Source organism: Podarcis raffonei, chromosome 13 (assembly GCF_027172205.1).
Source record: "Podarcis raffonei isolate rPodRaf1 chromosome 13, rPodRaf1.pri, whole genome shotgun sequence".
NCBI classification, from domain to species: Eukaryota; Metazoa; Chordata; class Lepidosauria; order Squamata; family Lacertidae; genus Podarcis; species Podarcis raffonei.
In genome coordinates, this window is record NC_070614.1 from 31723259 (window position 1) to 31736965 (window position 13707).

General features: G+C 40.3%; 3 protein-coding genes across 3 annotated transcripts; all 3 read right to left on the bottom strand.

The window, feature by feature from the left end:
- Positions 1-1035: 1035 nt before the first annotated feature.
- Positions 1036-1971, bottom strand: LOC128398745 (olfactory receptor 14I1-like). Its single transcript, XM_053359998.1, has one exon. It carries the CDS (start codon positions 1969-1971, stop codon positions 1036-1038), a length of 936 nt encoding a protein of 311 aa, XP_053215973.1.
- Positions 1972-7760: 5789 nt separating this feature from the next.
- Positions 7761-8693, bottom strand: LOC128399346 (olfactory receptor 14A16-like). Its single transcript, XM_053360688.1, has one exon. It carries the CDS (start codon positions 8691-8693, stop codon positions 7761-7763), a length of 933 nt encoding a protein of 310 aa, XP_053216663.1.
- Positions 8694-12768: 4075 nt separating this feature from the next.
- LOC128398747 (olfactory receptor 14I1-like) lies at positions 12769-13707 on the bottom strand. The gene has a single exon (XM_053359999.1). It carries the CDS (start codon positions 13705-13707, stop codon positions 12769-12771), a length of 939 nt encoding a protein of 312 aa, XP_053215974.1.

Consider the following 13707-nt stretch of genomic DNA (forward strand, 5'->3'; position numbering starts at 1 on the left):
TGACTTGCTGTATTGTATTCCTTGGCCTGAATATGATTACTATAATGGATGCTCACCACTTTCCTGATGGGCATCTGTTGCAGACCCTAACCCTCTGCCTCCTTCCTGGCCAGCCAGACCCTCCTGGTCTCTGGCCAGTGGGGAATTCCCTTGGTCATTGCAACCATGGGGGTGTTACCTCCTAGTCAAAAGCCAGGTTCAAATGGGGAAATAAGGGCCCAGGTCTTGGGGAGTTTCTTTGCTGGTTGGCTGGGCACTGGCCACAGCCATGACCAGCCATGGCATCAGTCATGCCCCAGTATTGAAAGATTTGCCATCCTGTCTTATTGCTCTGTGCACATATTGACCTGACCCCATTGTCCTCACCACCTTGAGAGAGTTACAGAGGAGCCAATACAATCAACCTAGGGAAGGTGTGAACACTGGCTCCACGTTTGAAACAATTCTTCCCTAAGTACCATTTGTTTGGACGACTCAGGTCTATACCCACACAGCTGTCTTGCTGTCTATGAGCCACCCACTGTCTTGATATTATCACAAATCTGGTTTATTTGTTTTTAATATCAAAGGTATAAACCACCGATTCATATATTATCATAGAATGGCGTACAACAATATATACCATGAAATTTAAAACACCATAACAACAAGGACTTGTGTCAACATCAGGCTGGAATTTTCCTACTCATCCACTGTTACTGATCAGTAAACCAGATCTATAATTTAAAATCAGTTGCATTGGAAAATAGAAATAGGAAGGGGAGGGGAGGGTTCTGAGCCCTCCTGATTTCCCACCCTGCCCCACTCTTAATGTCTCTCTTTTAGGTATTATGTCTAAGAAGACACGTGGTGAATCAGATCTGATCATTGAAACAGTTGCAGATGAAAGATACAATTTTAAAAGTGGGCGATGAAAAACAAATGGATGAATTCCATGAATAATAAGGTGAGAGGGTCAAAGAACAATGGCATTTCAAGACCAACCATTCACAGGAAGAAGTGCAGATGCTGTTTTATAGAAATATATATATATATTTATCTATTTTTAGAGGAATGTCCAAAATCTAAAAGTTTCCACAAAGCAGTCTTGATTTCTTTGTTTCTCATGCTATAGATGAATGGATTCAACATGGGAGGAATTATGGTATAGATCACAGCAAAAGCTATATCCAGATCAGAAGACGCACCGGTGGGAGGCTTTGCATAGGCAAAGAGTGCAGTGCCCATAAACAAAGAGACAACAGTGAGGTGGGGAAGGCAAGTGGAGAGGGCTTTTTTCTGACCATGTACTGAAGGAATTCTGCGCACTGTAGCAAACAGCTGCCTGTATGTTATGATAATGAACATGAAGCATCCTAGTCCCAGGCAACACCCTAACACAATAACCCCTACTTCGACAAGGTAGATATTAGAGCAGGAGAGCTTCAGTAATGTTGGAACTTCACAGAAGAACTGATGGACGTCATTTGAACAGAAGGTGATTGCAAAAGTGCTACAAGTGTGTAACATGGCATGAAGAAGACTAGCAATCAACACAATGATGGTCTTCTGAATACAAGCTCCTTTGTGCATAATTGTCTCATACTGTAATGGGTTGCAGATGGCAACATAGCGATCATGTGCCATTACTGTTAGAATGGCAAAATCTGCTGCTACAAAGAACATATAGAAGAAAACCTGGGCCACACACCCAGAGTAAGAAATCGACCTGCTGTTCATGATGGAATTGGCTAATGATTTGGGAATCATGACAGAAGCAGAGCCCATGTCCATCATTGCCAAATTAGTTAGGAAAAAGTACATTGGTGTATGGAGGTGATGGTCTAGCGCAAATGCAGCAATAATGAGAAGATTCCCAGCCATAGTGGTCAAGTACAATCCTAAGAACAGAAAAAAGTATAAGATCTGTAGTTCTCGTACATCTGAGAATTCCCACAGCAGAAACGTTGACATGGAAGTAAGATTGCTCATTTTTTCTTCAGTATTTGCATTTTCTCTGTTGGAGGAAGAAGCTAAAATGTGTTAATAATGATTAATGAGCTAATTATATCATTTATTTATTTATTATACCCCATTCATCGGGCTAGGTTTCCCCAGCCACTCTGGGCTGCTCCCAACAGATTAAAATCAGAATACAGAACATTAAAAAAACCAAAACAAAAAAAAACATGCTTCCTGAAATTTCATTATATATTCCCCATTCTTTTGCTAATCAAGTAGTGTAAAAACAATTGAGATTAAAGATTATGCCAAAATAGCCCATTTGTAAATTGAAGCATGCATATCTGTTATTATATAAAGTATCTCAAACACTGATTTCACTCCAAACTTTATATATTAACTAATATTTTCTATTTCTGCTCAGTCTGCATGTTTGAGGTACTCTAAGTAATCTTGCAGTAACATGAAGCTATCTGGGTTTTTTTTAACTACTTCCTTTAGTTGCTTTGCCCCACAAAGGAAGCTGCTATTAATGTCACTTGGAGAGCTGTCCCATCTCTTGTGGCCTAATTCAAACCCTCATCTGCTATACAGTGGTAGCTCGGGTTAAGAACTTAATTCGTTCTGGAGGTCCGTTCTTAACCTGAAATTGTTCTTAACCTGAAGCACCACTTTACCTAATGGGGCCTCCTGCTGCTGCTGCACCGCTGCTGCATGATTTCCGTTCTCATCCTGAAGCAAAGTTCTTAACCTGAGTTAATATTTCAGGGTTAGTGGAGTCTGTAACCTGAAGCGTATGTAACCTGAAGCGTATGTAACCCAAGGTACCACTGTAGTAATCTTTGAAGAGATAATCATGATGTTAAACATATGTTTTATATGGCATTTAGATATCACTTGAAGAAGATAGTGTTGGACTGGCAGCTCCCAAACCTGAAACCATCTGTCAAATGGGAAGATCTTGCATACAAAGCACTTTGTATATCACTGAATTAGGGTGCTTCTATATGTCTATCTTGCAAAATACTGTCTACATCTACATGACTAGTCCACTACCTAATCTTTCATTCTCATATATATATATATATATATATATATATATATATATATATATATATGGAAATGTCAGGTATTGAAATTGGAAACTATAACATACTGCTATCCTCAGTTATAGGTGCTCCTGGTTTTTCAGAACTAAGTATACATGTGTTTGCGAATAAGACAGAATTCTAAGGTAACAGTGTAACAGCCTATTTTGATGTAGTCTGCTACAGATAAATATTAAATTGAATGTATTATATTGACATAAAACATGGGTAGGCAAACTAAGGCCTGGGGGTCAGATCTGGCCCAATCGCCTTCTAAATCCGGCCCGCGGACAGTCCGAGAATCAGTGTGTTTTACATGAGTAGAATGTGTCCTTTTAATTAAAATGCATCTCTGGATTATTTATGGGGCATAGGAATTTATTCATTGTTTATTTATTTTCAAAATATAGTCCACCCCCCCCACAATGTCTGAGGGAGAGTGGATCGCCCCCCTGCTGAAAAAGTTTGCTGACCCCTGACATAAAATCTCCTAATGAATTCACAGGCTGGTAGTGCTACTGTTTGTGCCAAAATATGTCTCTAATACTTCAGTGGGTGATAATGATCTGGGGTATATTAGTGTCCCCATGAAATGTAACACAATTCTAGTTCTGCCAGCATGAATTTTCATTTCATCACTTTTGTTTTTCTGACATGGGGGGAAAAACCTGCTGCAGATTATCCAGTTACTGGGGAAAAAGCTGTGGCCTTGATCGGGATCTTTCTTCCAACACAGAGACTGATTGGAACAGAACACAGCCCAGTTCCATCATACACGCATCACAAACGGACCACACAGTTGAATGATACACCCCTTTGGGATGCGGGTGGTGCTGTGGGTTAAACCACAGAGCCTAGGACTTGCCAATCAGAAGGTTGGTGGTTCGAATCCCCGCAGCGGGGTGAGCTCCCGTTGCTCGGTCCCTACTCCTGCCAACCTAGCAGTTCAAAAGCACTTCAAAGTGCAAATAGATAAATAGGTGCGCTGCTCTGGTTCGCCAGAAGCGGCTTAGTCATGTTGGCCACATGACCCGGAAGCTGTATGCCGGCTCCCTCGGCCAATAAAGCAAGATGAGCGTCGCAACCCCTAATGGTCCCTTTACCTTTAAGACTCCTTTAAAATTGAAAGATGAGAAGAAAATAAAATGCTGATAGACACATCTAGATTACATCAGAGTAAAAGGAAACTACCAAATCACCTTAAATTGTTTTAAAATACCTTTAATGATAAGATTCAATTTCCTCTCCAGCTACTTTAGGGTACGATACGATAAAGATGTCAGAATCCATGCATCTTCTCAACCAAGCTCTTTCAGCCTTCTTGCAGCACTTGCCACAGTACGTGTAACGTCCCCCCCCTCTCCTTTAAATAGACTGCATAGGTGAGGATAATAGTCACTAAATTAGCAACAGTAGACATGGGAAGGATCATTTTTTTAAGTCTTACTTGCCATCTTGGGATCTTACTCCCAAGAGTCCAGCACAGCTCATCTGAAAACATTGTTGAAATTTGCTGCTTCTACATTCACAGTAGAAAAAAAAGTATTTATGTAGAAATTATACAAGAGTGGGGCACAAAATCAATCTTGTTTTACACCCCTTAGGAAAACTATTGAATCTGAAAGGAAGTCCACAAGTCCATGCAAAATTTTAGTGCAAGGATCAGAGGAGAGCTAGAGTATAACATTTATCCAGTGAAGTGAGAATGGCCACTTACCCTTCTTCCACGGCGAGTGGCAGTTGTGGCCCACCATGGTGCCTCCCTAAGCCCCTGGAGCCTCGCCATGTTGCCCTGACTGTTGGGTTCCTCCCCAGCCACCGCAGAGCATCTTGCCAATCCACGGTGGTCTGGGGGGGTGAAGCTTTTGCAGGCTTCACTCAGGTCCACTCCCTGGACTTATAATCAGGCCGACGCAACTCACTGCAGCCAAGTCAGCCTTGTGGTGTCACCAACCCTGCCCACCCTTTAGCATTGCTATTGTTTTTCTGCTTTTCTTCTAACCTTTTCCTTCCAGCTTAGTGGGCTTTCCTATGATTCCTTAATGGTTGCTGTTTTTCAGAGCTGGGAAGGAATTTCCCCTGATTGTCAGGTTTTGCCTTCCCCGTAGAACTAGTCGCAATTTTGGCGGGTTAGTGCTTTGGCGGAATCCTTTAGTCTATCTTCTGACCTGGAGGGGTGGACGGGTGATACACCCCCCCTACCAGCAGCAGCATTTACAGGGTACCCCATTAAAGGGGTCTTGAGGGGGAAGTCTCTGTCTATATAGAGCCAGAAGCGGTTGGCCAGCAGGCCATAGAGCCCCCCCCCCCAATGTTTGGGCTGCCCCATCTCTTAACTGCCCTGAAGAAGAAGGAGGAGGAGGAGGAGGAGTGTTTTGCTATTAACCCTTCCTCCCAACCAGGACCCAGTCATGCCTCGGTTCCCCATGGGGAATAGATGCCCAATGCCTATGCCAAGGTTTACCTACATCTGAAATTAATAAAACTGTGGCCTTTTAATCCCATTACAGTTGTCATGTCTATTCATTCTTCCCACCAGTCAGCTAGTCTCCCTGGGGGCAGGGCCTCTGTGGCTGGGCATGCAACTATTCCTCTAACCTCAGCCATAGACACTGTTGGTTAATGGAATCAAAGGCAAATAAGAGTGAGCCCAATTAATACAGCACCCACGGTTTTGTTTGTTTGTTGCTAACATACTTTTGAATAAGATAAGGAAAAACAACACAGTGATCAAATGTGTTATATCTACTGTGGAAACCAGCTACCTCTCTTTGATCCATACATAATATAATTTTGAATATAACAAGCTCTGTCAGTGGCAGTTGGTGCTCACTGGACCTAGTGAGACTTGTAAAATGTCATGAACAAGTGGCCAATGAGCTGTGATAAGTATGTACAGGTTAGCAAACTGAATTGGTGAATCTTAAAAGTGCTACATAGGACTGCTAACAAGAAACCCAATAAATTTCCAGACCAATATCCCCTTCACCCAGCTTATTCACTTCTACATCTTTTTTCCAAAAGATGTAAAAAGGTGTAAGTGGACTACAACCTGAGAGACCAAGGTTAAACCCAGCCATGAAACTCACTGAGTGGCTTTAGGCCAGTCACTGCCTCTCAGTCTAATGTACTTCATGAGCTTGCTGTGAGGGTATGATTTAGTTAGTTTAGTTAGTTAGTTAGTTAGTTAGTTAGTTGATAATGTTTGCATATTTGACCATAATGTGCAAACTGGACTACCTGTATTAAAAGTGCTGGAAAAATGCGAAGGTGAGAGTGTGTGCAAACGGGGTGTGGGGGCAGAATACCACATTCCATGATGGATTATTTCATGGAAGAATCAACTATGATAAATTGGTTCATCAGGGAATGCACATTGTTGCACATGTGGTTAGAGTGTGCAATTACAACTAGTTACTGGATACTGGATATTGGATACTGGATAGGATACTGGATACTGGATACAGAGAGCGTGGTATCTATGATAATATTATCTTCCTAATTGTGCTGTTTTAAATGTGCATTTTGCATTTGATTTCCTTTGGTAATGTTTTATTTTGAAATCTTTAAGATAATGTTTTAGCTTTCTGTTAATTATGTTAGCCTGGAAGTAACTGCAAGGGTGGCTGGGTTTTTGACAGCAGTATCTCTTAGAGCAGTGAATGGCACTATTTAGTGGAAAGAAATCCCAATGGACTGAGCCAGAGGTGGATCCTAACAACTCCCGAGGGAGAGGCAGTCTCCAGGGTGACTGATGGGAAGATGGAATATGGCAAGGGAAATGTTTCTAGCAATGAATATTATCAAAATAAGAGAAGGAAGATTGCAACATCATATATTAATTTATCAAAAAAAGTTTTATAATTTAGAATGATCACAATCAAAATGCCTGATTCTGTCTACACTACAGTAAAACTGAAAATTCTGATGGGAAATTACACGTTTTCAACACTTTTTCTTTTTAGAATGAATATTCGTTACCTTTGATTGTTCTATATAGGCAACCCCCATTAAGTGGGGGTTATGTTCCAAGGCACCACGAGTTCAAGCGAAATAATGTGTATTTGAAACATCATTGAAAAAGCCTGTAAACACCTCATTCCACCCCTTTCTGTGACATTTTTAGGTCACTTCGGGGTTCAGTGTGATGCACTTTTGTGAGGTTGAACACATATTGAAAATCTGTAAATGGCAGGTTGGCTGTATTTATGCCAGTTGTAAGTGAAATAAACAATTTTAAAAATAGGGTGAAATGACAATGAATGACACGGAGAATTTTGTGGGGAAACCGGGTGGGAGGGAAATATGTATCACAGAATTAGGAGCATGGTAAACTCTCTTCAGACAGGGCATCATTCCTGCCTCTATCTGGAGATGTCAGGGTTAAATTGAGAACCTTCTGTATCCAAAGCAGATGATCCATCCCTGGAGATGTCAGGGATTATCAACATGCAAAGCAGATGTTCTACCAAAAGCTTATAGTTCAAGGTAAAAAATTGCAGAGCCAAATATTACCATACAGAAACTGCAATATTCTGAATGAGAATATTTGTCCATTTAGCTCTGTAATGCCTACAATGGCTTTCAGTGGCTCTCTAGGGCTTGAAAGAGGAAACAATTCCTTCCCATGCTGTTTGAATTCAAAGGATTTATTTTATCAAAGGTTATAATTCTGGGTTAAAAAATTGCATATTAAAATGTTCACACATTGAAGGGTATAGAATTGCACTTTTAGAGAACTCTAAATTGAGTTTTAGAAGGCCCCAAATCTAAGAGTTTCCACAATGCAGTCTTGATGTCTTTGTTTCTCATGCTGTAAATGAATGGATTCAGTGTGGGAGGAATAATGGTATATATTCCAGCAAAAGCAATATCGAGATCAGAAGAAGCGTCATTTGGAGGCTTTGCATAAGCAAAGATCCCAGTGAATATAAGCACAGATACAACCGTGAGGTGAGGAAGGCAAGTGGAGAGGAGTTTTTTCTGACCCTGAACAGAAGGGATTCTGAGCACTGCGGAAAAGATCTGCATATATGTTATGATAATGAATATGAAACAACCTGTTCCTATACTAAAGGTTAGAACAAGAAGCCCAACTTCAACTAAGTAAAAGTCAGAGCAGGAGAGCTTCAATAATTTTGGGATTTCACAGAAGAACTGATTGACAGCATTAGAACAGAAGGTGTTGGCAAAGGTGCTGCCAGCATGCAATATGGCAGCAAGAAGGCCTACAATCCACCCAATGGCTACCATCTGTATGCAGGCTCCTTTGTGCATAATTGTCTCATAGTGGAGTGGGTTGCAAATAGCAACATAGCGATCATGTGCCATGATAGTTAGCAGAGCAAAATCTGATGTTCCAAATAAATATAAAAAGAAAACTTGAGCAACGCATCCAAAATATGAAATATACCTGCTGTTTAAGAGGGAAATAGCCATTGATTTGGGTACCATGACGGAAATTGTTCCAACATCCAGCATAGCCAAATTCAGTAGAAAGAAGTACATGGGTGTGTGAAGGTGGTGATCAAGGACAATTGCAGCAACAATGAGCAGGTTCCCTATGATTGCTGTCATGTATAATGCTAGGAACACAAAAAAGTGTAAGATCTGTAGTTCTCGAATGTCTGAGAATCCCAGCAGCAGAAAAGTAACATTGTGCATTTTGTTCATAGGGCTTATTAACATGCTACCTGTACAAGGAAGAAGATAAGGATTGTTAGGGTACAAATATTGATTAACCAGTTAGATTTAAGCACAGTGCCTTTTATCTAATAATCAAATCTAATGGTATTCTTTGCTTAACTGATTAATAGGCAAATGTTGTGATGGCCCTTTTGCCCCCTCAGTTTTAGAACCATAGAACAATAGAATTGTAGAGTTGGAATGGACCCCAACCCCCTGCAATGCAAGTATCTTTTACCCAACATGGAGCTCAAACTCATGACTGAGTTTAAGAGTCTCAGGTTTACCAACTGAGCTATCCCAGCATGGATATTGTCCTGAGAGTATCTGTGTCTATTCATTTTATTTTTATTTTTATTTTTATTTTTATTTTTATTTTTATTTTTATTTTTATTTTTATTTTTATTTTTATTTTTATTTTTATTTTTATCATCATCATTTTCTATACCGCTTTATAGTTTAAAGAAAAAAATCTCAGAGTGCTTTACAGCACATTAAAACATCAAATAAAACAATGCAGAATAAAACATTTTTAAAGAAAGTCAAATACAGTGGTACCTCAGGTTACAGACGCTTCAGGTTACAGACTCCACTAAACCAGAAATAGTACCTCGGGTTAAGAACTTTGCTTCAGGATAAGAACAGAAATCGCACAGTGGCACGGTGGCACGGTGGCAGCGGGAAGCCCCATTAGCTAATGTGGTGTCTCAGGTTAAGAACAGTTTCAAGTGAAGAATAGATCTCCGGAACGAATTAAATTCTTAATCCGAGGTACCACTGTATATAGTCAAGGCAACATGATTTACAGGAAACTAAAATATTACCTTAAAGCTTTCAAAATAAAACATTACAAAGGAAGTCAAGTACAGAATACATATTTAACACAAACCAAGTTAACAAAAGAACTTAAACATTTCAAAATAAAACATTGCTAAATGAAGTCAAATATAAAATGCACCTTTAAAACAACATAATTAACAAGAGAATAAAACATTATCATAGGCATAGAACATATCTGCTGCTGTTGCTGCCAGTCCTGCCTCTACATCTCTTGCAAATGTGTGCAGAATGGCGTGAGACTATCCCCTCCACACTTTGCTTACAGTTATGCATTCAATGGAACATCAGAAAGGGAAACCTATGTTCACACATCTATATGTGTGTAAGAGCTCACCACACAGTTGTTGGCCCCAATCATGAAGGGTTCTGATTAAGGTGCACCGAATACATGCACAAAACTACATGCTTCTTTTCTGATGTTTGGGTGGACATGCAGATGTCAGGGAGAAGGATGGAAGGATGGAAGAAGTTACTCATTGTAGGGTTGTGGAATAGATGTAGTTTAAAAGTGAGCCCAAAGAAAAAAGTTTGAGAACCACTGCTTTAGTTCAATAGTCTAATGAAATAATGAATGGTCATGGCTAAAATGCTTAAAGGAGAACATTGGTTCAAGGGCAATTCTGCAGAGGGGGGAATCTGCATTCTCCATGAAGCCTAACCTACCTTGCAAGCCTTTTCTAAGAATAAAAGGGAGTAGTCCACCTCCCCCATTGTCTCCACTGGGATAGACGGAAAACAGTGCAACTGGGCAACCCTAGGTTTCTTTCTAAAACTTATGCAACAGAGTGCAGCATAGGAAATGACAACACATCAGCCACCAGCCTCCATGATGCAGAGAGATGTTGCCTTCCTCCAACCCTCACCACAAACTGATTTGGATGCACTGGCTCCAGTTTCCCACCTCAGATACACCACATCATTTTTACAGCAATTTTCATTGGGGGGGGGAGAGATTTGTACCATTTTAGCTCAGACCTACGCAGGAGTAAGGGAACAGTAGTGCAGGAGGAGGAACAAAACAACTACTCACACCCTTGTTTGATGCATATCACAAGGTGTGCTTCCACATGGCAGTTTATTGTGGACTTGGTGCTGGTCATGCTCAGAAAGTTCTCACGTCATCCACACAATTTTGTCACCATCAAAATTCCAGCCTATACTTTTTCTTCCTTTAACCTGGATTATCTGTGTTGAGGTCTGAAAAAATAACTCATCGTGCATCTGCTTTCATTGCTAGTGTGGAAACTCCTAAGCACATTTTTGTTCTGAATGAATGGGCTGTTTCTCAGCTGAGTGGTGACTTTTCAGTGAGCAGCCTTTATTCCCACAACCCCACTTCAATTGACTCCTTTCATGAACAGTTCTCAAAAGATATGTAATGGTGAAAATCAATGCTTGGGGCTGCTTGCTCTGATCACAGAGCTGCTTTGTGCTATGTGATCTGCCCTGGATCTCCTAAGAGCTAGTCTACCGTCCCCTTGTGTAGTAAGATTCTGTCCTAACCTCAGTCATTCAGTGGGGGATAGGGCTGGGTTTCAGTGTGGTAGGGGATTTCATTTTGGTTGTTGCTGTTACAGGAATAATAAAATATTTATACCATCATTTATAACTGCGCTGCCTTTTTAGCCACAGTTTCCCATTAAATGTGGTGTACCAGAATTCACAAATATGAAACATACTGGGTTGGATCCTTATTTAGTCCTACTTGCAGGAGACCTGCTGAAATCAATGGGTCTATTCCAAGTGTTACCAAGTCTGGACCCAGCCTAACAAAATGATGATCCAGTTAGAAAGAAACTACACATTTTTAAAAGTAGAGCAGTGTAGTGATGGCTTCATTGTTTCAAGTATGTATGTATGAGACCCCTTGAGAACTGATAGAAGACCAGAAGACAAACAAATTGGCAAACACCTTGAGATTGCATAAAAGTAATAGGAAACTACTGAACCCCCTTACATCATTTTAAAATACAGTACCTTTAATCGTGAAATTCAGTTTTCCCTCCAGCTGTTTTAAGGTAAAATGCAGTTCATATGTGAGAGCCCATGCATCTTCTTTCAATCTTCCTGTGGAACTTACCACTGAAGAGGTAGCTGTTTTCCCCATTTTAAAAAGATTGCATATGTGGGAATAATGGTCGCTAAAGGTTGCATCAGGTATTAGTGCCAGCAGACATGGCAGGGAGAGTTATTTTAAGCCTGTTTTGCCATCTTGAGATCTTACTCCCAAGAGTAAGCACAACTGATCACACTCCTCAGGTACATGTTGGTAGTCCTTTGGTAGCAGACACAAAGAAATAACAGATACAACATGTGCGTCAGTACATGAAAAATGATCACACATGTGGTGAAATCCATGTCTATTTATTTTGCAATATTCAAATACTGTAGCCATTTCTAGATAGAGATAGATTTCCATAGCAATCCATGTTGAATTGTGGTATTGCATTATACATAGGGCTGCCCTTCAGAAGCCTCAGTTAGTGCAGAAACTGACTGGAGTATTTCTAACTGAAGTTGTATGATGGATAGTACACACCAACCTTTTTGGAGTCTTAATGCTTTGAAACCCTCCAATGTAGGCACAAGTTGTATATATGTGTAAATGAAGCATATATCATAAAGACACAACAGTCTCTGTTGTCCCTCATTCCAAAGGAAACATGAACCCTGGGTAAATTCCAGGAACCCCTGGAATCTCACGCGACTCAGAAATTGGAGTGGCAAGCAAAAATATAATAAAATTGATAATTATTTTGGGGACATACATTTTATGCTTTTGAACTTTCATTTTTCTCCTAAAGGCATTGGAAATAGTATTTGCTGAAACAGTTATATCTAATTGGTATCACTAGTAAGTAAAACATTGTTTGGGGGGAGAAGGGTGAAGAGGATGAACAAATGGCAATGAATGGCATGGAGAATAAGGTGAATAAATTATAAGACTATTTGCATTGCAGAGTGAGCAACACAGGAAGTTATTTTACACTGAAACAGCCCATTGGTCCATTTAGCTCAATATTGTTGACATTGATTGGTAGTGGCTCCCTATGGCTTGAGATATGGAATCATTCATTCCTCCACCTGCAGATGCCAGGGGTTACAGCAGGAACTTCCTACATGCAAAGCAAATGTCCACCCCAAGGTTCTAGTGCTAGGTTAAAAACTGTATATCAAAACATTCACATTGAATATACAATCCATTTTTAAAAACTCAAAATATATTTTTAGAAGAATGCCCATAATCTAAGAGTTTCCACAAAGCAGTCTTGATTTCTTTGTTTCTCATGCTGTAGATGAATGGATTCAACATGGGAGGAATTACAGTATAAATCACAGCAAAAGTTATATCCAGATCAGAAGAAGCATTAGTGGGAGGCCTTGCATAGGCAAAGAGTGCAGTGCCCATAAACAAAGAGACAACAGTGAGGTGGGGAAGGCAAGTGGAGAGGGCTTTTTTCTGACCATGTACTGAAGGAATTCTGTGCACTGTAGCAAATAGCTGCATGTATGTTATGATAATGAACATGAAGCATCCTAGTCCCAGGCAACACCCTAACACAATAACCCCTACTTCGACGAGGTAGATATTAGAGCAAGAGAGCTTCAGTAATGTTGGAACTTCACAGAAGAACTGATGGACGTCATTTGAACAGAAGGTGATTGCAAAAGTGCTACAAGCGTGTAACATGGCATAAAGAAGACTAGAAGTCAACACAATGATGGTCATCTGAATACAAGCTCCTCTGTGCATAATTGTCTCATACTGTAATGGGTTGCAGATGGCAACATAGCGATCATGTGCCATTACTGTTAGAATGGCAAAATCTGCTGCTACAAAGAACATATAGAAGAAAACCTGGGCCACACACCCAGAGTAAGAAATCGACCTGCTGTTCATGATGGAATTGGCTAATGATTTGGGAATCATGACAGAAGCAGAGCCCATGTCCATCATTGCCAAATTAGTTAGGAAAAAGTACATTGGTGTATGGAGGTGATGGTCTAGCACTATTGCAGCAATAATGAGGAGATTCCCAGTCATGGTAGTCAAGTACAATCCTAAGAACAGAAAGAAATATAAGATCTGTAGTTCTCGTACATCTGAGAATTCCCACAGCAGAAACGTTGAAATGGAAGTAAGATTGCTCAT